The sequence below is a fragment of the Pipistrellus hanaki genome (genome assembly GCF_964339955.1).
Source record: "Pipistrellus hanaki genome assembly, chromosome: 11".
NCBI lineage: Eukaryota > Metazoa > Chordata > Mammalia > Chiroptera > Vespertilionidae > Pipistrellus > Pipistrellus hanaki.
Genome location: NC_140513.1, coordinates 23807759 through 23834221, shown reverse-complemented (window position 1 = coordinate 23834221; position 26463 = coordinate 23807759). Strand labels below are relative to the sequence as shown.

At 55.2% G+C, this 26463-nt stretch overlaps 2 protein-coding genes across 4 annotated transcripts in view; both read right to left on the bottom strand.

The window, feature by feature from the left end:
- Nucleotides 1-2910, bottom strand: part of CORO2A (coronin 2A) — a 45185-nt gene extending 42275 nt beyond the window's left edge. Inside the window, exon 1 of the mRNA XM_084898745.1 lies at nucleotides 2775-2910. The gene's annotated coding sequence lies outside the window, so the exon portion shown is untranslated. The remainder of the gene's footprint in view (nucleotides 1-2774) is intronic.
- A 3828-nt stretch (nucleotides 2911-6738) lies between these two features.
- TBC1D2 (TBC1 domain family member 2) overlaps nucleotides 6739-26463 on the bottom strand; it is a 43292-nt gene continuing 23567 nt past the window's right edge. For 2 of the 3 annotated variants that reach the window (XM_084898708.1, XM_084898709.1), the window contains 8 exons: nucleotides 23017-23412; nucleotides 17302-17412; nucleotides 16025-16212; nucleotides 14566-15042; nucleotides 10674-10794; nucleotides 8380-8565; nucleotides 7562-7683; nucleotides 6739-7240 (listed from right to left, as the gene is read on the bottom strand). In XM_084898708.1, the coding sequence (XP_084754834.1) occupies nucleotides 6994-7240; nucleotides 7562-7683; nucleotides 8380-8565; nucleotides 10674-10794; nucleotides 14566-15042; nucleotides 16025-16212; nucleotides 17302-17412; nucleotides 23017-23412 (1848 nt within the window). In that variant the 3' untranslated portion in view covers nucleotides 6739-6993. The remainder of the gene's footprint in view (nucleotides 7241-7561; nucleotides 7684-8379; nucleotides 8566-10673; nucleotides 10795-14565; nucleotides 15043-16024; nucleotides 16213-17301; nucleotides 17413-23016; nucleotides 23413-26463) is intronic. The other variant, XM_084898710.1, reaches the window with a different exon arrangement.

Genomic DNA, 26463 nt, shown 5'->3' with positions numbered 1-26463 from the left:
CGGAAGGAGGCAACGCACACACTGTAGGCAACGCACACACATTACACTCATCTCTCTTTCTCTCTCAGTAGTTACACGTCTTGGAAGCACACACGGTCGACTTTAAAGTAACACACAGAGGATCTTGCCACATTATTTTTTGGTCCCCCTGAAAAATCTCTGTCCCCTGATATCTGGTAAGGAACATCAAAACAAAGACACACCACGCTCTCAAGTCATCCAGGCTTTGGCCATTTGGGAAGAACCAAGGTCTGAGGCTGAACAAAGTCCCTTCCCAGGGAAAACGACCAGCCGCCCGCCTCTGAGGGGACTCCTGTGATGACGGTGGAGGGACGCTGGGACATTCTTTGGTTATTTCTCTGTTCACTGCTCTTTCCAATAAAGGCTTTAGGGAGAATAGATGTACGTCTAGTAGAGCATGGGTTATCAGAGCTGGCAAAAATTCAGCAACCATGGACTCTACCCCAGGTCACAGATGGGGAGAGTGAGGCCAGGAAGGGAAGGGTTGGGCCGGAGATTACAGCTGGCAGAGGAGATCATCCTTGGGATCTGTGCCCACTGACTTTAGACCACGGCCTTCGGACCACACTGCCATTCTACTCACCTCTCCTTCTCCCTCCGCGGTTACTTCCTTATGGGAAAGTCCTCAAAGTAGGAAGTTGGGGGCAAAGGGCAACCAAGATTATTTCATGGACCTTTGTAACGAGCTGTCAGGTTGTCCTGCAACATTAAACCCAACAGAGACTCTCTATAGCCTGGTCAGCATAGAGGTTTATCCTTGTATGTTTATTTTTGCTCATTTGATAGGAATAAACACAGACTGCTTTCATTCACTATTTGGTATGTGTTTCCAAACACACACATACACACACGTCTTGGAAGCAGGACCCTTGGCTTAGGTGCCGGCTTGCTTGGTGACCTCAGATAACTCACATCCCCTTTGGACACAGTGATGCCTATCTCTAAAGGAAGGGCTTGGGTGAGATGATTCGTTCAGGTCCCATTCATAATTTCACGGTGCATTTTAAAATTGTTTAGGATGACTTTTTAACCACCAGAGCCGGCCGGGACGAGCTGAGCAGGAAAGGGGGCCCAGCTCCTACACGGGCAGAGAGGACAGGAGACCTAGGAAGCACTTAAGCCTGTATCTCAGAGCCACGCCCGAATCACAGCACATAGCTTAGTCTGCTTTTATGAGAGGCTAATGACACTCATTTGTGGTCTGTGCCGTTCCGCCATAGCCAGAAGGCAAGGCCATGGCCACTTCAGCCCTCAGAGTCACAGACGGAGGTCAGAGGTAGCTCACCCTGAGCAGGTGCGCCTCCAGCCTCGGCTCACCTACCTCTGATGACACAGAGCTCACTACCTGCCCAGGCGGCCCCTACTTCCTTTCTGCTGTAAGAAAGAATCTGGGGGAGAGGGGTGGACAAGAGAGACCAGAAGGCCAAGACTTGATGATCATAAACCACTGCCTCGATCAGGTCAGGCCAACAGGAGACGGGGAAGAGGACAGACCCGGAGAAGGGCTTCTCTGGCTCCTCCTCTCACTCCAGACCTGAAGGCAGCTGCCAAACCCGTGTGCAGGTACAGGAGGTGCAGGGACACTTGCCCTGAGGCTCTGGACAAACCCCAGGCTGACAACTGCCCGCCAGGGGGCAGACACCTCAGGTCCCTGGTCCTGCCTCTGCTCCCTTTGGCTCTGGCTGGAGAAATAGTGCTGGGCCTGGGCAGTTCAGCTTGCAGGTGAGATTTAGGGGACAGATGATCTGCCCCAGGGTGGGGAAGAAGGGGGTCTACGTGCCCAGAGCAGGAGCAGCCGATTACAGTTGTTTACAGCTAGTGAGATCCACACCAGGACGGTGTGCAGTGGGCAGCAAGACCTTCCAGAGGGAGTCTCCCTGCGGGGGCTGGGCCGCATGCCAGAGGTCTTTACTCAGAGAGTATCCAGCCAGTTCTCCAGACATGTGCTCTGCCCCAGCCCCGGCCCCGGCCCCAGCCCCAGCCCCAGCCCCGGCCCCAGCCCCGGCCCCGGCCCCAGCCCCGGCCCCAGCCCCAGCCCCAGCGCCACCCACCCACCCACCCACAGCTCTCAGCACTGCTGGCCTCTGAGGTCTACGCCTGGACGGGAGGCACTGTTATCACACCGGCCGGGACACAGAGCTGAGCACACTGAAGGGACTGCCCGCACCATTCCTCAAGCAAGCTGCGTGTGTGGGCCTGGTCCAGGCAAGTCTGCAACCAGGGACCCCACCACCTTCAACCCAGGGACCCCCTAGACCCAGACCGCGAAGCCGACTTGGCTGCAGACTCTGACCGCCCCACCTTGCACACCCAGGCCAGCTCGATGGGGACCTGGGGGTGTCCCCTCCTCCTGTGGTTTTTGTTTTTTTTGTTTTTTGTACCAAGAGCATAAGTCCCAACGCGGGTCCCGCGGGGCACGCAGGCCACCAGGGGGCCTGTCGGGGCGGCTGGCCACACCCAGGGTGACGGCCCGCACCGCGGGCGGGCGGGGTGAGCGTGGACAGTGCTCACCGGGCCCTGGCCGTCCGGAGCCTGGACCCCCCACTCCTGTGCCCCCTACCCCGAGCGGGAAACTGAGGCCTGGGGAGGAGCCGTGCTTTGTGCAAGGTCACGCGGAGGGGCTGGGAGCCAGGCTCCCCGCGCCCCGCCGGTCCCCGCGGCGCGCCCAGCCCGCATCCCTCCCGGCGCCGCGGCGGGAGGCGCAGCTTCACGGCCGCGGACGGGAAGCACGGCCGGCGGCGGGGCCGCCCTACCTTGATGCCGGCCGCGCAGGTGGCGGTGGCGTCCGGATCCGGTTCCGAGCTCCTCGCCGCCCGCCGAGTCCCCGCGCCTAGAGCCACCGCCTCCTCCTCCCCCACAGCCCGGCGGGCGGGGCCGTGGGCGGGGCAGGAGGCTGGCACAGCCCCGCCCGCGCCCCGCGGGGCCACCCCTCCTCCGCCTCCGCTCCCCACCCGCGCTCCGGCCCCCCGGGGCTGGCCTCGGGGCGCGCGCGCACACACGCACGCACACACACACAGACACACGCACACACACACACACGCACATACGCGCTCACTCGCTGCAGTGATTGGGGCGGGCTCTCCGGCCACCCGCCCGGCTTGGCGTCCCGCCGGTCCCTCGCTGCGTGGGACGGGACAAGGGACTCGACCTCCCGGAGCCTCCGTTTTCCCCTCGGTGAGATGGAAACAGTCATTGTGTCTGTCTCAGGGAGCCGCTGAGAATTAGGTGAGACGACGAAGCGCGCGCGCAAAGCCCGCCGCGGAGAAGCGCTGGGTGAACCCGCCCCGGAGCCGGAGGACTGGGAGCGCGCCGGGGTGTCGGAAGGATTCCCTCCCTTCTCCCGGCAGCCAGGAGGGGGCGCTGCTGCGCAGGCTCGGGATGCGGAGGCAATCTAGAGATGGGGAGCGCCCCCCACCCCCGCCTTTGAATACCACCACCTAACACTGTGCTTAGCACCTTACATGCATTAATTACCTCACAAGCGTGTGAGGTTACACCGTTACTCAGTTTACATATAAGGAAGCCGAGGCCCAGGGAGGTTGCCTCGCTTAAGAACACACAGCTAATGATCCAACAGTAGGCAGGATGGCTCCCAAGACCAAGCTGATAGCCGCTCCACCTCTCTTGAGAAAAGCTCTTTGTTTTGCTCAGTGTGGTATCTCCGGGGCCCAGAACAGTGCCTGCCACAGAGTAGGCACTCAGCAGTGGTGGAGCGATTAAAAGTGCACACCGTGTCCTCACTTTTATTTCATTTAATCCTGATAACTCCCTTTATCTGGCCACTATGATTACCCCCGCTTTACAGATAAGAAGAAAAGCGAGGCTTAGAGTCGCTAAGTATTTGGGGGTCTCTTGGTTATCTCCTTAGGAAGAAAAGCCAGGGCCAAAGCCTGTGAGTCAGTGTTCACTGGGCCACTCACTCCTCCGTGCCTTTGCTCACACCCTCTCTTCCGCTAGGAATTCTTACTGCGGCAGCTCCCACTGTCTAATCCATCCTTCCTTCCAGGTCTGCACCAACATGCTTCCCCAGGAAGTGATCCAGCTCCTCTGCGCATGCTCTCCCTCACCCCCGCCCCCCCCCGCCCCCATCCTTGTGTCTGCACCATCCCACAATGTGCCACGAAGGTAGGTGGCTGAGACTGCTTGGGAAAAGGCTGGTTTGACAGGGACCTGTGGGGGGCCGTGGGCATAGGGACTGAAGTGCAGAGGGGAGGTCAGTGGAGGCCTCTGCAATAGACATGCCCGGGACCCTTGGAGGTGCTGCCCTGGTCCATTTACGGAAGGCCACTCCCTGGCATCCTCTGCATTGCACACATGGGGGAACAGAGTGGAACCCTGGCTGGAAAACCACATTGTAGGTCTGGCTCCAAAGCTGGGCCTATCTGCCAGTACTTCCTGCTGGGCTGTACTACTGATGGGGATGGGCCAGGAAAACACCTTCCTTCCCGAGGTGTCAGCATGGCCTGCTTTGTTTAACCTGCCATGTAAGGGACCGTGTGTGTGTGTGTGTGTGTGTGTGTGTGTGTGTGTGTGTGAGAGAGAGAGAGAGAGAGAGGGAGGGAGGGAGAGGGAGAGGGAGAGGGAGAGGTGGGTGGGGGTGGGAGGGACTTGTCCTCTGTCTACCTGCCCAATGGGGACTTGCTGTGCCATATGGTCCTGTGCCGTGAGAGGCTGAGCTGAGAGAGAGGGGCAGCAGCTCCTGGGAGGTGAGGTTCTGAGTGTGGGGGTTGGGGGGCTTCCCAGAGTGCGCTGCAGGCCCTTCCTCTTTTTGAGCACTCCCCTTATTCTTAGGGATTTGGGCCCAGTGGGGGGTGAGAGGGAAGGGCTGGGTAACTCCTTCCTCCTCCCTGCTCCCTGCGGAACTGGCTCTGGACCTCAGCTTGCTGGAGTCTAGTATTAGTCTGGAGGGGGGTGCTTTGAGCAAGAGGTCCCATCCCCTGGGGTGGGAAGGTGGGGGCTGTGAGGAATCAGATCCTCCAGCCCTGGGAGGCAGCGGCCCCTGGGGATGGGGGCGACAGCTGTGGTGCAGGGCCAGGAACCTGATACTGGGGGTGGGCCCCAAACGCCCTCCAGGAGCAGGAGGGCGGGCAGTCTCTCTAGGAGCAGCAGCAGCCCCAGACCTTAGGAGTGTCTGTCCCGGCCACAGCCTGCTGGTCAGGCGGACGGCTTTTCCTTCCATTTTTCTCTGCCTGGGGCTCTCCCCACAGGCCCTACCCCACTCGGAGGCCGCCAAGGGCCAGGCTGCCTTTTCCCTTGGGTCCGTGGGGGAGGGGAGCCGGGAGGTACCCTCCCTGGTTCTGCCCTTGGGCCTCTAGGCTTGAGCCTGGCTTAAACTCTTAGCGGTGTGGCTTTGGGCACGTTAACCGCTGAGCCCGTCTCCTCGTCTGTAAGTGGAACCCGGCCTGTGGTGGGCCGGTGCTCTACGCCAGGCAGTTCCCGTCCCGGCTCTGGCTCCCCCTTCAGGGTTGGAGGCCCCACTGGTCAGCCCTCACTGCCCTGTGGTCCCTGACCTCTCGGTGTGTCATAATGCCTGTGCCCACAATAGGCTCTGAGCGGACCAAGCTTCAGTGTTTTTTTGAAAAGCTGCTCAGAGGATGCTATAGGGACCAGGGACCAGGCCAGGCTACACAATGGGCAGAGCCTCTCCTTTCGGGGCAGGAATAAGAAATGGGGGTGGGGAATGGGGGGAGAGGGCAGAGAAGGTGGAGGAGAGAAGAAAAGTGGAGAGAAGGAAAACGAGGAAGGGGAGAGGAAGAGGAAGGGGAGCATGGGCGAGTTGAGGGAAGATGAGGGGAGGAAGGGGAGTGGGTAAAGAGGGAAGACAGGAGGAGGGCCCTCTATCTGGCAGCTCCTGTCTGCTCTGGGGAGTTTACCTTTTGCTGAGGTGGGAATCTGACTTTCAAGGCTGCAGTCTCTCCTGGAGCTGGGCCTCCGCCCCCGCGAGTGAGGGTTTCCTCAGGAAAGGCCATGGCACCAGCTCAGCACCAGCATCTCCCCAGTGACTGCTCTCAGGGTTATAGCACCCAGCTTGTTGGGGGTACAGCCAGGATCCCCCGGGTCCAACCTCACACCACCATCACACCTCACAGATCTGTCCCGTGATGAAAGCGCCTCAGCATATGAAAAGGAGAGTAAAAACGAGAAAGGCCCTTTGTGGGGATTCGCAGGAGGCCCCGTGAATGTGGTAGGAAAGAGCCCTGAGCACCCTCCCCAGGGTTGTGTGGGGCACAGTGTGGGGGAACTGGGCCCCTGATGTGCCAGCCCATGTGCACACCCCCGGTCCCCAGCGATGGGCACGTTCTTCTTCCCCAGCTCTGGACAGGAGCCTCAGACCGGAGCTGCACGAACAGTCACGGGTTTTGCAGTCACTGTGGCCTGGACGCCCTGCCTCGAGGGGACGGGGGAGCCTCTGACTGAGGAGGGGCTGGAAGAGCCCAGAACTGGAGCTGAGTCCCGACTTGGGGCAGCTGCCCTCACTCTCTCACCTTCCAACCACCCATCCTTCCGAGAAGAGGGCACTCTTCTTGCCTGGCCTAAGAAGTTGGTGGTGGGAGGCCAGACAGCTGAGCCAGGGCTCTCTGCCCAGCACCACACCCAGTTCCTCTTGGGTCCGCGCCCCCCCTCCCACCATGGGCTGTGAGCGGAAAGGAAGGCCTGTGTGGTGGGCTCACCAGGAACAGGTGGTTACTGAGAATCCTAAGTTCCAAAGCTTATGAACTATTTCTCGTATTTACATGGTTTATACAGAAGAACTTAGAGAATGTTCACAGTTCCCTATAAAGACAGCTCTCCTGTCTGCGTGCTGAAGTGCTCTGAGGAGGAAGTGAGAAAGGGGCAGCTCTGGGCACCCAGCCAGCACGCAGGTTCTGCTGGGAGGTGGAGCCCAGAAGCGGAAGGACTTGCCCAGCGTCACATGGGACGGGCTCGGGGCTGGACCACTGCTCCAAGGCTGAGCTGCTGGGGGCCTGCCGGTCAGGAATGGAGAGGGCTTTGGGGAGTGCAGGTGGCCACGCCAGGCTCCCCGTCCCCCTCGTCATCACTGGCGCAACCCTCGGGCACCACCGGGTCCTGGGCTGCCCGGGTCTCCAAGTACTCGGCCTTGAGCTGCTCCAGCTCCCGCAGCTCGGCCTCCAGCCGCTCCCGGTGGACCGCCCGCAGCTGCTGCAGCTGTTTCATGGGAAAGGGGTTCATGTCGTTGAAGGCGATGCTCATCAGCTTCCTGGGGGGAGAGAGCACAGTCAGCCCAGAGCAGTGTCCCAGGGCACTCACCGCACCTCTGCAGGCAGGCCTGCACCCACTCTGCCCTTGTGGCTAAGGCCCCTGGCCCTTACACTTGGGGAGCTCACCTTCCAAGGAGGAAATGGTAAAGAAGAAGACAGTTTAGACTCAAAGTCATATGTACTGAGGCAGGAGTAAGCTTGGGGCTATGGGAGCTCTGACCCTCTGAGGAAAGGCTGGCCAGGGAAGACTTCCTGGAGGAGGTGACACAGGAGCGGGTGTGTTGGAGGGACTGGTGGGGAGAGCAGGGGTGGGTTCTCACCGGCTGTTGCAAATGGTCTTGGTGAAGAAGCGCAGGTACTGGTAGATCTCCAGGTTATCCTGTAGCCTCAGGATCTCCTCCTCAGTGTACTTGAAAATGGCCAGGGCATAGCGGAACACCACCTGGGGCCAGGTGGGGGCTCAGGTAGGGCATGGGGGGCCAGGGCAGGTTATCCCCAGAGGGAGGAGAACCCACACACCACGGTGGGAGTCCCTGGACATGCTTGGAGGCGACTGTGTGCAGGGAGGCCACGGGGGAGGGGAGCTTGGACTTTGGGGACTGGGGCTGAGCCTGGCTCTCCCCCGATGGGGTAACGCTGTCTTTCATGGGGCACTAGCAGGAGCTGGTGAAACGGCAAATCCCAGGGTTCTGGAAACTGTGCAGTGCGTATGTCATCGGCCACCGTGTGGGAATGGGCGGACGGTGGGGGAGGGCCTGCCCAGGGTCTCCCAGCAAGGTGGAGCAGAGCTGGGACCAGACCTAATGCCAACCTCCCAGCTCAGGGCTGGGTCCACAGGAGCGAGAGGAGGAGGGGCGCGCGGTGACTGGAGCGGCCACGGATGGAATAGGGATGTGCCTCCTGGGTCCAGCTCATGCTTCCTCTCCGGGAAAGGAACCTCCCAGCTTTAGGAAGCTTCTGGGAAGCAGAACCGCTTCCTCTCGTGAGTGCGAAGTATGTGATTTACAGAGCCAGGCTCCCAGCAGATGTCCCCAGCAGCCCTGAGGGGGCCACTGTCCGCCTGTTTCCAGGGGCAGAATGGAGACCCAGGGGAGTGGGTCCTGCCCAGGGCCCTGTGCTCACCCCCGCAGCGCCCTACCTTGGTGCCTTCGTACAGGAAGGCGTCCCAGACCTGGAGGAGCATGTTGCTGATGAGGCTGTCGGCAAAGACCACGAGGAACCAGTTGAAGGTGACGAAGGAGAGGTCCACGCGGAGCTGCCCCAGGTGGGCCATCAGCCTGGGCAGCTTCTCCGAGAGGAGGTCCTGGAGCACCCGCTGGTCCACCTGGCAGCCGGCGAGGGGACCCATCAGCTGCTGCCCCAGGAAGGGGCTGCCTCCTTTCCCTCCAGCCCCCAGTACCCAGCCACACAGTCCTGGAGCCTCCGCGTGGGCCCGCCTGCCCCCAGGGGTGGGGGGTGGGGCGGAGGGGCTCAGGGCAGCCTGGCTGGGAGAAGGCACAGCAGCACTTCACTCGCTGCTCCCAGGCTGGAGTGTAGGCTTTGCACGGAGGTCTCTGTGGGATGGTAAGGTCATGAAAATGGAGTTCTGGTCCCTTTGTCCTCTGAACCTCAAGCCAAGCAGCTCAGCCTGTACCAGCTGACGCCACAGCTGCTTCTCTGCACCCATTTGGGCCTGATGCACAGGATGCTGGGGCATGTTTGCGGGAGTCACACCGTCCTGCTGCCCCGGACACCAATGGCTGCCAGTGGCCTCCATCCTTGTTTTACGTGACCCTGCCGATGACTCCCAGCACCGGCTCCTTCCCAGGCTCTACGACATGGTTCTTTTCTGGTTGACCTCCCACCACCAAGACAGGCCCGTTAAGCCTCCTGCTGCTCTTGTTTTCCTGTAACCCTGGTTCTCACCCTCCCCTTCCACGTAAATCCTCTTCCAGGTGTTAGCTGTTGGCCGTGGCTACACCCTCCCCTTCCGTCCTCTCCCAGACCCCAGGTCCACTGTGGGGGCCTAGTCTAGTGTCCAGCTCAAAACCTAGGGTAATTCGCTCAATCTAAGATGCCACTGAGCCTTCTGAAATATGAACTGATATTATGGCTGGGATTTATTTCAAGGCCATCAAAGGAGGAGTGGGTGGGAGTCTAGGTGAAACAGCACTGGCCTATGGGAAAGGGAGCCAGCTCCTGCCTTCTACCCTCCCCGCTTCCAGCCTGGGCCACGGCCACCATGGGACCACATGATGATCGGGGGGATGAAGGCCCATGCCAGGATGGCAGAGCAGAGGGCTAGGAGGAGCCTTCGGCTTTTGCTGACCTGAGAAGAATCCCTCCTGTAAGCCGCTGTGAGCTGGGCTTTCCTGTCTCGCAGCCAAACATCCTCACCTGATTCACCGCCTACGTCAGGGGTCTTCAAACTACGGCCTGCGGGCCACATGCGGCCCGCAGAGGAGTCTGATCCGGCCCGCCAGGTTTTTTGGGCAGTGAGTGCAGCCGAGGTGTTACAGTAGGAATTAGTAGTTCATATAGTCCGGCCCTCCAGCTCTGTGAGGGACCGTGTTCTGGCCCCCACTTTAAAAAGTTTGAGGACCCCTGGCCTACGTCTTGATCTCCAGCCCTGACCATTCTACTCCACACCTGAGTACCCATCCCGCCTGAGCGTCCTGCACCAGGTGGATGTCCCAGAGGAGGAATCGGAGTTGGGGGATGGATTGTAGGAGGAAAACAGAACAGGATGGGCGGGCAGATAATGGCTTGGCAGGTTTGGGGCTGGCAGTGAGAAAGTTCCCTCTAAGTGGCCTCTCTCCATAAAACAGATGGTGCTGATGCAGCAAGAACAGGCAGGGGTGAGGTGGGTGAGGTGGGAGAAAGGGGAGGCTTGAAATGGTTTTTCATTTACAGACCCAGGCAGTAGTGCTTCTTCCATTCAAAACTGGACAAGCCCGGGGTCAGAGAGGCGATCTCACTTGCCAAGGCCACACAGCTGAACACCGGAGAGTGTGGCTCTCAGCTCACTGGACTCCAGGCCTGGCCTGTGCTGCGGGCAGCTCAGGCGAGATGGTGGAGGCAGCTGTGCGGTGGGAAAGGACGAGTGAGTGTGTGTGTGAAGAATCACCACCACCTCCATCCTCCCAGCCCATCTTTCACCTTCCTGACCTCTATTTTGAAAATTTCTACTGGCAAATAGCAAGTGACACTCGATTTTCTTCTCTGCTCCCCAGAAAACCAACCGTTTCTAATGCCACCACTGGAATAACAACTGTCTATCCTGTGGGCAGGGACCCCACAATTCTGAAGGCCATCAGCTCACCAGCACTTCCTAGCAGCCCCAGTGAGGGCCTACCGGCCCACTGTACAGAGGGATAAATAGAGACCCAAGATATTCTGACTTTTCCGAGACTCACCTGCGGAACTCCGGAGGCCCCTCCCTGCCTTGCTTACCTGGGACGCTGTCAGGGTCTTGCTGTAGTAATCGGCTGGCATGATGGTCTCCACGATGGCCACCAGGCACCAGAAGGCACTCTCCTCTTCACCCAGCACCAGCAGAGCGACGGCTGCCAGCCTGTGTGGAGGGAAGGAGGCCAGGAGTGACAGAGGTGGCTCCCTGGCTCCCGGGAGGAAGTCCTGCCCCATCCTACTCCCTAGCCAGGCTGCCGTTGTTTTGGCACCTGGGGTGAGACAAACATGCTTTTGGGAAGTACTACATCATCAGGGATCTCCAGAGCAAGGAGGATCAGCTTAGAGCAGGGGCTTTAAAGTGAATCCTGGTCTTGCCACTTCCTTGCTGGGTGACCCTAGGCAAGTTACTTAACTTCTCTGAGCCTCAGCAGCCTCCTAATAATCATAGGACTGTTAGGAGGATACACACAATTAGCACATGTTAAATGCCCAATGCAGTGCCTGATATGTGGTGAGTGCTTTCTTTATGTGTTAACTATTTTTTTTTTTTAAACAACACACATATTTTTATAGATTTCAGAGAGAAAGGGAGAGGGAGAGAGAAAAACATCAACGATGAGAGAATCGTTGATTGGCTGCCTCCTGCATGCCCACACTGGGGATCAAGCCCACAACCTGGGCCCTGACCGGGAATTGAACCGTGACCAATTTGAACCAAGGTTCAAAGGTAGACACTCAGCCACTGAGCCATGCCAGCTGGGCTAGCTATCCTCACCTTAGTACCCACGGGCTTTGAGACCTTTGCAAGTGTGCAAACCTCTCTGAGCCTTCTACCTGTGCAATGGGATTAGTACTTCCTGCCTCCCAGGGCCGAGGCATCTGGAGTGAGAAGATAGCCCTGACTCAGCATCCCTGCGTGGCTCACTGGCGTGTAGCAGGTGCTTAATACCTGGAGGTCATTTTCTCCTTTGCTTCCCCTCCCTGCTAAAGTTATCACGGAGCTCTAATGGGATCCTGGGTAATGAAAAACCAGTGCTGAGCAGGGAAATCTGCCTGAAAAAGTACTGCTTTCTCTACTTCTCCCATCTTTCCTGAGGGGTCTTCCAGGGCCAATTCAGAATACATTTTCCAAAATGTCCTTGTGTCAGGATGCTAGGGCAACACAAGGTCACATGTTCAAAGATGCTTAGGGCATGCTACACACTCTAGCTCAGTGGTCGTGAGCCACAGGCACTTTGGCCCCTTGAGTGTGGCTCTTCCACAAAATACCACGGCCTGGGCGTGCACTACAGTGCAATTGAAACTTCGTGGCCCATGCGCAGATGTCGGTTTTCGGCTCTCAAAAGAAATTTTAATCGTTGTACTGTTGATAGTTGGCTCTGTTAACTAATGAGATTGCCGACCACTGCTCTAGCTCCCTTCTAGAGGCCTCTGAAATCCTGCAGTGAAGACACCTCATGTGACCTGTGGGCAGCGGCCCCTTTTGACAGCGCACCCCATGAGCACCCTTGGCCGTGTTGGCAGGCTCACACTCCAGATGGGCACACAGAGCACATTTCAGTGTCCAGATGTTTATGCTTCTCTGGGCTTTTACTGGATCACCTCCAACCTCTTCTCAGGTTCATACTTCTTGAAGAAACAGGGTCAATTCTCATAAGGAAAAAAAAAAATCCTTTTATCCCTCCCATAGACTCAGGACTCTCTCTCCATTCTGGCTAAAATATTTGTGCAAACCCTCATTAGTCTGAGCTGAGTGGATGAACAGTCACAGGTCTCCTGGGAAATAGAGATCCCTGCCCTCTCAGAGCTGGGGAAGGGTGGTGGTGGGTTCAGAGGTCATTTAGTTCAGGGATAGCAAATGTACGATATCCTGGCCACCACTCTCTTTGACTATGCCCAGGGCAGACATAACCACTGGTCATGGCACCCTTCCCACTGAGTGTGGAGGCTGCCTCAGAACTCTCACAAGACAAGGCTGCAGGCAGCTACATCCTACCAGTCAATGCACATTCATTGCCGACACCGTAAGACTGAGGCCTGAAAGCAAAAGTGACCCGCTTAGGGTCACACAGTCAGCTGGAAGCAGAGTAGGAAGAGAACCCAGGGCTCCCCAAGTCCCTGCCGGTGTTCTCTCCACCTCACCCCATTCATTAGAGCCTGGATGTGCTGAGTGCTGGAACTGGTGCCAGCATCGGCTTAGATTGGTGCACATTAAAAGCTACTGCTACCAGCTAGGGCCTATGAACTGCTCAGGGCCTCAGCCATTCTCCAACCTAAGGCATTTATTAGTAGAGCCCAGGGGGTCTGCAAAGAAGGTAGTATGGTTATGGAGGGGGAGAGGCACAATTTTTAGCACTCTGATTATATTTTAAAGGGAAATGGCCTTAAAATATTTGCTCTAAATTACCACTAAAGCATATCTATCACCCTCTAAACAGGCAGGATTTATTGCATATATTTATAAATCGGTGTCTGTCCGCCACAGTATACATACAGTTCCAACAGTGGACACTAGATGGCGGCACTCAACAAGTGAAAGGGTTTACTAGTGAGAGCCTTTGAAATAAGCACCACCCTCTACATTAAAATAGGTTCTACTACAAATAACTTTCTATTTAAAGCAGTCACATGGATATTTTTCTAAACACCAATGATCATTTTTTTAAAAAGCATTCGAGAAAGAAGTAAAGAAATACTGTGTGTGTGTGTGTCCCCCGTCCCTGGGCCTCAGTTGCTCCTGTGTACCCCTCTCCACACAGGGAGAAGCGTCTTTCCTTGTGACTTACCTCTATACCCCCTCCTGCTATAAAAGTTTGCCTGCCTCTTCAAGCACCGATGAGCTGTTCTGGGTTTAAATTCAGAATTCCCAGTAATTGTACATGTATATGCTCAATTTTACTCAATTTAGATTGGAAATAAAGTGTCAGAAATATCTACCCTTGGGAACCATTTGCATGTGAGTAGGGGCAGTCTGAATGTTTAATCTGTGTTGAGTAAATGTCATACACCACTATCAGAAAAAAGATCAGAATGGCTTATGTAAATTTTGCTTGTGTATGTATGTTTCAAATGAGTCAAAACTTGCTTTGGGAAATATCTGAGATTGTGCAACTTCTCCTGAGATGACTGGGGGCATCCATGAGAGTACCCACAGTACCGAGTGGGCAGCCCTACCAACGCACCCACCTCTACTCCCGCTCTTCTGCTTATTGGTATAAGGAGCAATGAATCCAGGCTGGGCCCATCAGATTCCTTCCTTTGGGAATTTAGATCTGACACAGGAGGGCATGGTCAGAAGGGAAGACCCACTGAAAGGCTCTAGGCTCAGGGCCTGAGGTCTCCATTCTGACATCCTCCACGGAATGATGGGACTAGAAACGTGGAACAAGAAGCCACAGACCACGCAGCCCCACAGGGGGCTGAGAGCAGTACTCTCTCAGCCGCACAATCGCAGGGACCTGGTCCCCAGGGAATGCGGAGGGAAGATGCCCCCTGGGATTGTGCAGTTGCCTGGGCTTCCAATGACCATGTGGTCTGTAGCTCTCTTTTCATTTCCTGGCTTGTGTGAGGTTCTCCTGTAACATTTACAAATTCTCTTTTCCTGTGGCTCTGCTGAGTGGGTTTAGTTTGAAGGAAATGATCCCTGACCCAGACAGTCCCACAAGCTGTGAGCTGGGTTGTGCTCGACACAACACCAGGGGACTGTTCATGCTTTCCGTGGGGATGACACTCCCTGAGCACAAACCGAAGCAGAGAACATGGTATGAGGGGCCCTGAGCTCTGGCCCTCTGTCCTGAACGTGTCCTTTCACTGCTTGTCCCCATCGGTACAGTGGGGATCGTCGCAAGCCTCCTGGGCTCACCTCTCCAAAGAGACAGGGGGCTGCTCGGAAGGACAGAGGCTGTTGTGTCCTCACGGGGGCCTTGGTGCTCACCTGTTCAGGCCCTGGCAGTAGCCGATGGAGGGGTTCTGCCAGGAGAAGGCCAACAGCACCCGGCGGAGCTTGTCGGGGAAGCTGGAGGTGGGACAGGTGAAGTGCTTGTTGTTGGTGAAGGTGCGGTTCAGGTCCAGCTCGATCTGGCGGGCAGCAGGATGCTTGCAGGTCTGGCCCCGGCTCAGCAGCTCCTGGTAGCGGCCAGGGACCTGCAGGTGCTGGACACGGCGGTGGATCAACCACCTCCAGACTCGAGGCCGGTGCTCTTGGGACACGCCCATCCGCAGCAGCTGCTTGAGCTCCACGGAGGGTGCAAGCTCACCCAGGGCAGCCCAGCGCTCTCGCAGGGGTCGCTCCGTAGCCTCGTGGGCCAGGAGGTGGTGGGAGCGCACCTCCAGCGCCTGGATCTTGGCCAGCAGCTTCAGGTCTTCCACCTCATAGTTGGAAACTGTCTGGAAGCCATACTCATCATACTCGCTGCCAGGAAAAGCCCATGTTAGCAACACCTTGCAGATCCCTTCCCCAGATAAGGGGCAACGGGGGAGGGGTACGCCTTGAGCAAGGCTCCTGTCTGAGTTTCACTTCCGGTTAGTCATGCAGCTCTGACAGGTCACTCGGTTCTCTGTACAATGGGCAGAGAAACGCCTCATAAAGACCCACTGAGGTCTTGTGTTACTCACTGCTGGGGGCCTACACTGTGCCTGGCACAGAGCAAGTGCTTGAAGAGACCTTTACTCCGTACAAATATAAAGAATCCTCTTATTACTTCATGTGGCCTTCGGCCCAAGGAGTCTTGCAATATCGAACCCCACTTCCACAGCCAGTAAGCCCCAAATGGATGGGGCACAGACAGCATCAACGCTAACCAGAGGTGGGAGGGCTGGGGATCCATTCCAGATGGCTGTTCACTTATTCACCATTTGCCCCTGTGTGGGCTCTGCACATGCTATTTCATTGAACTCTAGGACTCCTGCAACCAGGGTTGCACACACATCTGTGGAGACTACACATGAGGCTCTGAGCAGTGAAGTGACTTGTCTAAGGTCACTCAGTGAGAGACCCACGTGTGGCTCCAAGACGGGGGCTCCCAGCCACAGTGCCGTCTGTTACATTTAACTGTCCTTGTCCACTGGGCTCAGGGGAGACAGCTGGCTTATCCCTTCTCCTCCTCTCTCTGACAAACCTCTGGGAGCATCCTGGGAAAAATGGAAAAAAATCATGGAGCTCTGGAGGCAGACCCAGGTCAGCTGCATTAATGTGCTGTGTGGCCTTGGGCGAGGGGCTGCCCTCTCTGAGCCTGCACTGCCTTAGCTGTAAAACAGGGCCCATCTCAACCACATGCTCATTTATCTGAAGGTAAGAGGAGGTAAGAATTGTGCAGGGTCACACACAGTCAGCAGGGCAGCTGGGACCCCCAGGCCACCCCAGCCGGCCCTGGCCTGGCCACCGCGGGGCTCACCTGATGGGGCTCAGCTCAACACTGTCAGCAGAGGCCTCGCTGGCTTCCCACTGCAGCGCCTCTTGGATGAGCTGCCTGAGCAGCTCGGCGCTCTCGCCGCCCTGGTTCCCCATGGCCTCCTGCAGCCTCCGCAGCCCTGCCAGGTACTTGCTCTCCACCTGGCAGTTCTTGGCTTGGAGGTAGGCACACTGTGGGGGTGGGGAGGAGGTGGTCAGGCCACTTGGTTGGGCTTGGCTTACCCCAAAGGCCTGAGGCCCAAAGAGCTTTAGGCAGCACACCCTTCTCCCAGCTCTCATCCCCCCCCCCCCCCCCCCCCCCCCCGTCCCCACCCCTTCCAGTCTTTCACATAGGGAAGGAGATGGGCTCTGTATCCAAGGGTTTACAAGGCAGGAAGGGCTCCAGGAAAGAGAGAACTAGATTCAGCAGGAGGGGAAAGGTGGGGAGAGACAGCAGAGGCTCTTGTATAGCCTGCGGTCCTATTCCAGTTCCGCTACTGCTGGCTGGGTGGCCTATGGCAAGTTAACTTCTCTGTGCCTTCGCTTCCTCTGAGCAATGGGGATGACAGATCTGCCTCAGGATTGCGGCGAGGCTTCACGGGCACCTGGCCTAGAGCAGGCTGCCTGCACTGCGCTATAGGTGCATCACTGAGCAGTGCCCGGGGACAGACAGGGACCTCTGGACACTGCTCTTGTGCCTTCTGCTGCCACCACATGGGCTCTTTCTGCCCCCAACACACCACCTCTCTCCCACCTCATGGGACACACACTGCCTTTTCCTCTGTACCTTTGCGATCAGAAATGGCAATCAGAGCACAGTTTGAGAGTAGACAGGTAATGAGGAGGGAAGGGAGAGTAGACAGGTAATGAGGAGGGAGGAGAGTAGACAGGTAATGAAGAGGGAGGAGAGTAGATAGGTAATAATGAGGAGGGAGGGAGAGTAGACAGGTAATGAAGAGGGAGGAGAGTAGACAGGTAAGGAGGAGGGAGGGAGAGTAGACAGGTAATGAGGAGGGAGGAGAGTAGACAGGCAATGAGGAGGGAGGAGAGTAGACAGGTAATGAGGAGGGAGGAGAGTAGACAGGCAATGAGGAGGGAGGAGAGTAGACAGGTAACGAGGAGGGAGGAGAGTAGACAGATAATGAGGAGGGAGGAGAGTAGATAGGCAATGAGGAGGGAGGAGAGTAGACAGGTAATATGAGGGAGGGAGACATGTGAGATAGTGGAGACTGAAAGGGTGGCAGGAAGAGAGAGGGCCAGGAGAGGGGTCCCACCTCTCACCTTCATCAGGAGGGTCCTCTCCTTTTCAGCCACCTTTCTCCAGATCTTTGTCACCTGGTGGATCTCGGAATTGAGGAAGCGGTTCTGGGTCTGGTACGCTTCCATGTCATCCTGAAGAAGAGGGCAAAGCTGCTGAGGACTTGCACTGTCAACATCTCCCTGAATCTCACCCTCAAATGAGCCGCCAACACTTCCTTTCTTTAGAAATTTCCAATAATGCAATAGAAAAGGAAATCTGAAATAAAACAAAATAACTTATAGTCCCCTTCTCTAATCTTTTTTTTAATTTTATATTTTACTATGATATTTTAATATTCCTAAAATATTAACTTTAGAAATCTAAAGAGGAGACAGCTACACTCCGGTGGTTGTCAGCAGGTACAAGAAGGAGCTGCCCACGTTGCATACCGAGTTGCAAAACTTTTCCTCCGTTTGCAGACCTCCAGTCCCCTCCGGGGGTCAAGGAGATCACCGACAAGATCACCACGGACGAGATGATCAAGCGCCTGAAGGTAAACCGTCTGGGCGGGCGGCGTGCCCACCTTCCTAGGAGTGAGGTGGGAGGTGCCCTAGCCATGGTGGTGTCCCCGCTGCTAGGCCTCAAATCTTGAGCCTAGAATTAAGTGGTAAAGGGAGCCCTAAACCTGGAGTTCAAGTCCTGGCTCCGACTTCCTGGCTGGGAGACCTTACTGACTGCCGTTTCCTCATCTGCAAAAGGAACACATGCCAACCACCTACTGGGCAGTGGGGAGACCATGAGGTCACATGTGTTATAACTCTAAGTACAGAGAGTGAAACACAACATTTTAACACAACAGTCCTTATCTGAACAGGACCGCAGGCCATACAAGAACCTGCACCACAGGAAGGAGCAGCCACAGCCATGGCTCTCAGCCTTTATTCTGCTTGGACGATGTTGCAGGAGCAATGGACAACACACTCTCACAGCACACCCAGCCATTCCAGGGCATTTACGAGCTGACACTCAGCCCTTCTCTCCCTCCCAGGAACAGGCACTGGCTGTAGGTGAGGGACAGACGGGGATGACATTGGATAGGTCCTGACTTATCTGGAAACTGGGAACATCACGCCAAGCCTGTGCCATTTCCTTACCAGAAAAGGTAACTGTGCACAGCTTCTAGGCCACCCTGACCCCTCACGGAGGCTCTTCATTCTGTCAAGAACCCTCCCAGCCCAGAAGCTCAACTTGTGTGCAGGGTCTGCCGCCTGCCTCCTAGTTACTCAGTGGGAGGGCCACCTGTCCCCAGAGCTCCTGAGCAGGAAATACATGCCCTGGGCTGACTTCATCCAGTGTCCTGTGCTCACCACTCCGTTGGGACTCTTTGTGCTGCCCCAACCCCGGCCTTTTCTCCCACCCCCTTCACCCCCACTTTCACTCTGCTCTCTCCTCCTGGCCAGGATCCAGGCAGTTCCAACTCCCCAGCCCCGGACTTCCTCTTCCCAGCCAACTGTGTCCCTGTCCTAGATCAAAACCTAGGCTCTTTCTCTTAGAACTGCTGCTGGGGGCACTGGCTGCTTTTCTGGGCAAGTGTCTGCCTGCTTCCCCTTATAACTCCACTTCCGTATCCTTGTGTGGCAGGGACAGTGAGATTGCTGTCTGAGGACCACACCCTTCTCCCAGGACAGTCTTACACTTTAGTGTCTAGACAGTCATGAGGACCCCCCCCCCCCCCCCCCCCCCCGTCTAGAGACTCATGAACACAGACTATGCAGGCTCCCCATGCCATCACCTCCCCACCCCAACACTGAGCACGTTATCTCATATAATCCTCCCAGCAGCTCAGAAAATAGCACAGTCCTAGCCGGTTTGGCTCAGTGGATAGAGTGTTAGCTTGTGAAGCAAAGGGTCCCTGATTCGATTCTGGTCAAGGGCATGTACCTTGGTTGCAGGCTCCTTCCCTGCCCGGGCCCTGATCAGAGCTTATGCAGGAGGCTACCAATCAATGTGTTTCTCTCACATTGATGTTCCTCTCTGTCTTTCCTTCTCTCTTCCACTCGCCCTAAAAATCAATGAAAAAAATATCCTCGGGTGAGGATTAACAAAAAAGAAAAAGAAAAAAAGAAAAAGAAAATAGCACAGATGAGGTCTTCGAGGCTCTGAAAGGGGGTGTTGGTTGCCCGAGGTCACAGAGTTGGTACAAGGCAGGGTGTGACTGAGCCCAGGTCTGTCTGATTCTAAAGCCAAGCCCTCGCCGAAGCCGGTTTGGCTCAGTGGTAGAGCGTCGGTCTGCGGACTGAAGGGTCCTGGGTTCGATTCCGGTCAAGGGCATGTACATTGGTTGCGGGCACATCCCCAGTGGGGGGTGTGCAGGAGGCAGCTGGTTGATGTTTCTCTTTCATCGACATTTCTAGCTCTCTATCTCTCTCCCTTCCTCTCTGTAAAAAATCAATAAAAATATATTAAAAAAAAATAAAAATAAAAATAAAGCCAAGCCCTCACCATTGCACTCAGCTCCCTCCCTACTGCAATCCACCTGCAAGTCAAAAGTCTAGTCCTACCCTTGAAGGTTGTCTTTGGTATTCTTCTGGCTGAATGCACGCAGGTTCATCTGACCTCTCCTCACCAGTGGTATGATAACAATGTGTCACTGATGCAGGAGCTGCCCGAGTTCAGTGCTGCCTGGCGGTCAGGACATGGACTGCAGGGCCACGCTGCCTGGATACATATCCTGCCTTCACTACTGAGCCTGGGACAAGTTACTCACCCTTTTGCTAACCTGAGGATATTTTCCCATTGCTTTTTAGAGAGAGTGAAAGGGAGGGAGGGAGAGACACAGAGAGAGAAACATTGACGTGAGAGGCACAGCAATTGGTTGCCTCTTGCATGTGCCCCAATTGGGGCCAGGGATAAAACCTGCAACCCAGGTATGCACCCTTGACTGGGAATCAAGCCTGAGACCCTTTGGTGCAAGGGTTGCATGGGGCAAGTGCAGTGCACGTGCCATCTCCCTCCTGGAGTTCTCACCTCTCTGAGGGCTACTAGTACCCACTGCATTCCCTCCACCTGCTGAGAGACCTCTGGCTGTTGCTACTGTGGATTCTTCCCAAGTGCCTGGGAAAATGAATAAGACTCCAGGCAGGAGAGAAGAGCTGCCAGCCACCTAAGTCTCCACTATGTGCCAGGCCCATTCTCCCCACATCCATTATCGTACGTGATTTCATCCTGACCACAGCGCTGTGGGCTAAGAACTGAAGTACTAACATTCTCCCTTTACAGATGAGGAAGCACACACAGAGGTAAGTTCTCCTCAGTCATGTAGATGGTAAGGAGGGAGGCAGGACAAACCCAGGTGTGTTCAGTCCACCTTAGGAACTAAAAATTACTGCCCGGTGAACGGACACTGAAGTATACTGCTGAAGTGTGCTCTGTACCACCACGTGGTCCTGCCTCCCGTTCCCATCCTCTTTCCTCATCCCCGGCCAGGGACATGCTGCATCGGGTAGAGAGGGAGGGCAGGGTTGAGCATCCCTGGAACAGCTGTGGGTGTGGGGTGGAGAGGCACCTTCCCATTCAGCTCATCGCCCCTCCCTTGAGTGTTCTTCTTGGCTCAGAACTACAGGAAGGAAACAGAGATCTCAGAGAGAAAAGCCACATGACAGTCACCAGTGAAGCAAAGGAGGAAAACACAAGTGGAGAAAGGGGACAGGGGACAGACCGGAGGAAGGAGTCTGCTGGCCTGCCTTCACAGAGACCAGGAACCTGGGAAATTTCTTTGGGGAATGCTGTGTGGACTAGTCCATGTGCTAGTGGATTGGGTGTGGGGAGACCTGGAGTCTAGCTGTGACTCTGCTGTTTGTGCTGTGTGACCCTAGACCAGCCCCTTCACCTCTCCAGGACTCGCTGTCTCTGCTAGAAAACGGGGGGTGGGGGTAAGGATGGGGGTTGGGTTGAAGGGGTGTAAGCAGACTAGATCTTTGAGTCTTTCTACTCTGATATTCAAGGTTGATGATTCTACTCTCAAACAGCTTCAACAATAAGGGGGCATTTTCTTTTCTTTCTTTCTTTTTAAAAAAATATATTTTACTGATTTTTTTATAGAGAGTAAGGGAGAGGGAGAGAGAGTTATAAACATAGACAAGAGAGAAAGAAACATCAATCAGCTGCCTCCTACACACCCCCTACTGGGGATGTGCCCGCAACCAAGGTACATGCTTTTGACTGGAATCAAACCTGGGACCCTTCAGTCCGCAGGCCGATGCTCTATCCACTGAGCCAAACCGGTTAGGGCAAGGGGGCATTTTCTTAAAGTTGGCTGTTCTCAATCACAGGGCAAGCAGAAAAATGGCCAACAGCTACGAACTCTAGACATGCAACTCTTCCTAGCACAAGATGCTGGGCCTTTGAGGATCAGTTACAAATACAAGTTTGGTTGATGTGAATCATAACCAGAGGCTCCTCATGCCTGGGCTCGCTGATGAATTCCTGCACATGCAGATTCAGAGGCACGCCCAGTCTCTAGGTGAGTCCCGGCTGCCAGTCAGCTCCCTGCGGCAGGCAGGAAGCCTCTAGCGAGTCCGTGGCTCTCATCCCCAGGCTGCTGGATGGGTGTTCAGCAGTGGCTTCCAGCGGGACGGGCCAGCTGGGCAGGAGTGCAAGCTGCAGAAGCCATTTCACTGCTGTGTGGAGCTGCCTAACAACCTAGCTGCATCTGCACTTGAAAAGATTTTGTTTTCATTTTGAACTCAAAAACATCTCTGATTTTAAGGAAGAAGACTCAGACAGGTCATATGGCTATTCATGCTGAAGGAGGGGAAAGGAACCTGGATTTCTGTTGTCTCCCTTTATCCTCCTAACAACGGCACCTCCACACCACCCTGCCCCCTCAAAAGCACCTGGATTGCCGAACTGATTTGGCTCAGTGGACAGAGCTTCGGCCTGCAGACTCAAGGTTTGATTCCGGTCAAGGGCATGTACCTTGGTTGCAGGCAGATCCCCAGTAGGGGGTGTGCAAGAGGCAGCTGATTGATGACTCTCTCTCATCGATGTTTCTAACTCTCTATCTCTCTCCCTTCCTCTCTATAAAAAATCAATAAAATATATTAAAAAAAAAAAAAAAAGCACCTGGATTTCTTTCCCGCTCCTCACAATAGTTCTCTGATGCAGCAGCACAGGAATTCCCCATTATACATATGCATACGTGTGTGGCTGCGAATGGCAGGGTTTGGGGCAGGCCTGGCTGGTTATCTGACTGCCTTCAGGGGCAGTGGGGCTGTGAGCACCTACTCCAAGCCTCAGGCCTCCAACTGTTTGGTAGCTCTTGTCACCACCCTCTAGGGAGGACGTGGCAGCCCATGGCAGGCATATCACCTAAAATAAAGTTCCTGCCATCACTGTGAGCAGCTCACAGCCAGCCACAGGTCACCTGTTCTGTGTGCAGGATTGCTGGGGGAGGGCCGCCCTGGAACCATGGGGGCTCCCCAGGGCATCAGCGTGACACCCAAGGAATCCGACCAGGCCCCAGGTGTATAGCTGGTCTAGTCCTCAGGAGTTCTGACCCTTCATGGGCTCTTCCTAATTTGCTAAGCTAGACAAAACTCTCCTTTTCAGCCTAGGACACCATGAAAAGATCCAATTGCATTGGGCCTTCTGGTTAAGAAGGTCAGGAAGTATGTAGCAATATATCCACCATCTATTTCAAATATGGACATTCCAGTAGTAAGGGTTATTGCTGGGCCTAGAGGGCATGGCCCTACCTTCAGATGCTCCATCTTTTCCTGTTGGCTCAAGAAGTCCCTGTCGGCAGCGTCTGGGGCCACAAGGAGCGGGTTAGGGGGGCGCACGAAGTCCTGGGTGACCTTCTCAGACAGCTTGCAGATGACCTGCTGTTTGGCCTGGTTCTTGTCCATGAGCAGCTGCACGTGCTCCTGCAGCTCCTGCACCTGCTGCTCACGCAGGCTCGCCGTCTGCGCCAGGCTCTCCCGCTCCTGCTCCAGGGCCTCCACCCGCCTGCCCAGCTCCGCGATCTGCCGCACTTTGTGCCGCACCAGCTCCAGCCGGTCCTTGTCTTCGGCCGCCGCCAGGTATGCGCTGGTTGCCCTCTTCTCCTGCTGTGCGGCCTCCAGGGCTTTGTGCAGGATCCTCACCAGCTCCTGGACAGGGAAACAAAGCGCCTGTGAACTCGGGAAAGGACTACTAGGCGCCAGAGGTGAGGCATGTGTTCTCACCAGTTCTCCTAACGGCCCCAAGGGGTGGCCAGCAGCATCCTCTTGGTCATCTCATCTCAGCCCCCATTTTCTTTTTCCATTCAAGAGTTTTTAACTTGAACCATGGTTTCTCAGCTCAACACTACATTTCCCAGCTAAGCTTACAGCTAGGTGTGATCAAGTGACAATTCAACCTACACTGGATGTGGGCAGCTCTGGGTCATATATACCTGTGAAACCACTACACATATGCTCCCTGGTCCAGTTCCCCTTCCTTCTGGCTGGGAAAAGGCAAGAACTACAGCAGCCATGTGGGGCTCCCAGCAGAAGTTGCATGTTGAAGATGGCAGAGTTGCCCCACCAGCTCAGAACTGCTCATTTACCTCTGGGCTCTTCCATGAGAATGTGAGAGAGAAATAAACTTCCAAATTGGTTTAGGCCATAGTACTTTGAGGCTTCTTTGTTATAGCAGCTGAGCCCACATCCCGAGTAATACCTATCTATTTCGGAGGTGACCACACTGAGGCCCAGCAGAGTAGAGTGGAATTTAATCCCAAATTATCAGACTCCAAGGCCTGTGCTTGGTCAGTAATGACAGCAAGGGTGCCGTGGCACATGGGCATTGCTCTTCCCTCCTCTCACTCCTGTGGCAGGTGTCATTAACCTCAGTACTCCTTCCTCTAAGCCGAGTTGAGGCCTCAGAATTCTTCTGAATAGAGCACCCAAGCAGATGCTATGAGCTGAGACAGCAATAGAGAGGAAACACATCAACAATCCTCAGGCTAAGCCATACGCAGAGAGCATCATTCAATCCATTTGTGCCCAGCTCCCGAAGCCCACCGAGCAATGCCCACAGGCTGGAGCAAGGGAGTGCTAGAGAGCGACAGACTTTACTCCTTGACGAAGCATGTGATTCACATGGAAACTCCAGCTCGGCCTGGCTCCTAGTGACTGGAAGCCTTCACCCTCCCCAGGACCTCTCTTGCCCCAAAGCCCAGTGTGGATTCATTCAGGGCCAGGATCAGAAGCCAGGTAGCCTAGCCACCAGCACCACATGAACCTCGAACCTCATGAACCTTATATGGAGGGGCTTTAGGCCAATGCTGTGCTCCATGTCAGCATCATCTGGAAAAACACAGTTTCCTGGAGACACAACTGCATCGGATACTGTTGTAATTAGCTAGCTATTAATAATAGGAAAGGAGCAAAGGGAAGGCCAGACACTATAAGCATGGCCATCTGGGCAGTTCCACCAGGAAGCTGTGATTTCACACTCCCCAGGGAACCACCCGGCTCATTCCCTGAAAACCACTTGGGAGATGGATGCACAGGCAGTAAGGTCAAGGTGACCCAGGGAAGGAGGCTGTCAGTCTAACCTAGAACACAGAGCACTGGCCAGAGGGGGTGGGGCTGCTGCAGACTCAAATTCTGAGATTAAAATCTCCAAAGGAACTTGTTGCTCTGGTTTTGCTCCTGTTTCCCTGCATTTGCCCGTGTTCCTAGAAGCTGCATGGTCCTGGGCCATGTGGACCACATATGCAATGGACTGATGGACTGAAGCTGAAACACAAGTTAGGCTAGCCTGATGCTGGAGTGGACTGTGCAAATGTGGAACAGAGACTCTGGGCGACAACTTTAATCCTAGCTCTGCTAAGGACACAGCTATACTTCTTCCATGGTGGGCGGAGTGGAGACTTTGAAAACTCAGAGGTTTAATGAGTGCAAACAAAAGCCACTCATTCTCCTGTGTGAGTCTCAGAAATTTCATTTTCTCATGACATTGCAAGAAGCCCACTTCCACTAGCAATAGGTGGGACACGCTGAGCTCCAAGGTGGTAACTATCTATGTTAAAGCTCTTAAATTTTTTTTTTTCTTGGCTAAGAACAATTCTATTTTGGAGAACTGCTCCAAATCATGACTTTATATAATAAGTTAATGACAAGACCAAATTAGTGTGCATCTTTTGACACCCGAATACTAGAGACTGTCTCTTCTCTGCTTCTCTCTTCCATCCAATCTTCATCAAGCACCCACTGAGTGCAAAGCCCTGGGCCAACTGCTGAGGCTCAGAAGGGGACTGGCAGGCGGGAGCAAAGGTGAACTATTATACTAACAGAGCAATTTCCTGCAACAGTGGGGAGCAAGCCCCAAGCAGAGAGCAATGACTTCTGCTTGGGGTGGCAATAGGAAGATCAGGACCTTCTACTGAAAGGCAGGTCAGTTTAAAGAATGGAAAGAGACAGAGATGGCCAAGCAGCAGGAGGGAGGCGAGGGTCAGCAGGTGGGAGATGATGGTGAGGAAGGCTTTCTAGACCAGCGGTTGCCAACATTTTGGACCTCGTGGATCACCAGTGGTGGACCACTGGTTGGCGACAGCTGCTCCAAAGGTTTCCTTAAAGCAGGGGTCACAAACCTTTCAGACATCACAGACCACTGGTTGGCGACTTGTTCCAGACAACTGAACCAACAGCTCAAGCAAAGCCCCAGTTGAATGCAAGAGCAGGTGAGGAGCTTGGGTGTTGCAGGAAGTGGGGGAGGGTTGCAAACCAAACCAGAATGTCAGGAATGAAGAAATCACTTCCCAGGGCCCTGCTGAGAGAGATTAACATTCCTGTGGCTCCAGGACAGACTGAAAAGCCCAATCATTTTCTGGTTCAGCTGAGATTTGGAGATCACCTTGGTAACTGAAATACCAACAGACCCCAGTTCAGACTTGCCTGATGCTCAGAATCAAGTGATCCTGGACCCCCTTCAATCCCCTCCTCCGCGCCCCCCCCTGCCCTCCCCCAATTTGGGGAGAGTCAACTCTGAAACCATTTCATTACATCTAGTTGTCTCTCCTCCCCACATTGGCTCTCAGAATCCAAGACCAAGAAGAGACCAGCCCAGGAGACTCTCCTCCTACCCCTTCCCCACATGAGATAGGGAGTAAGGAAGGGGTAGGGGATGAAGCCAAATAGAGACTGAAACAAGAAGGGAGAGGACTAAAGGACCTG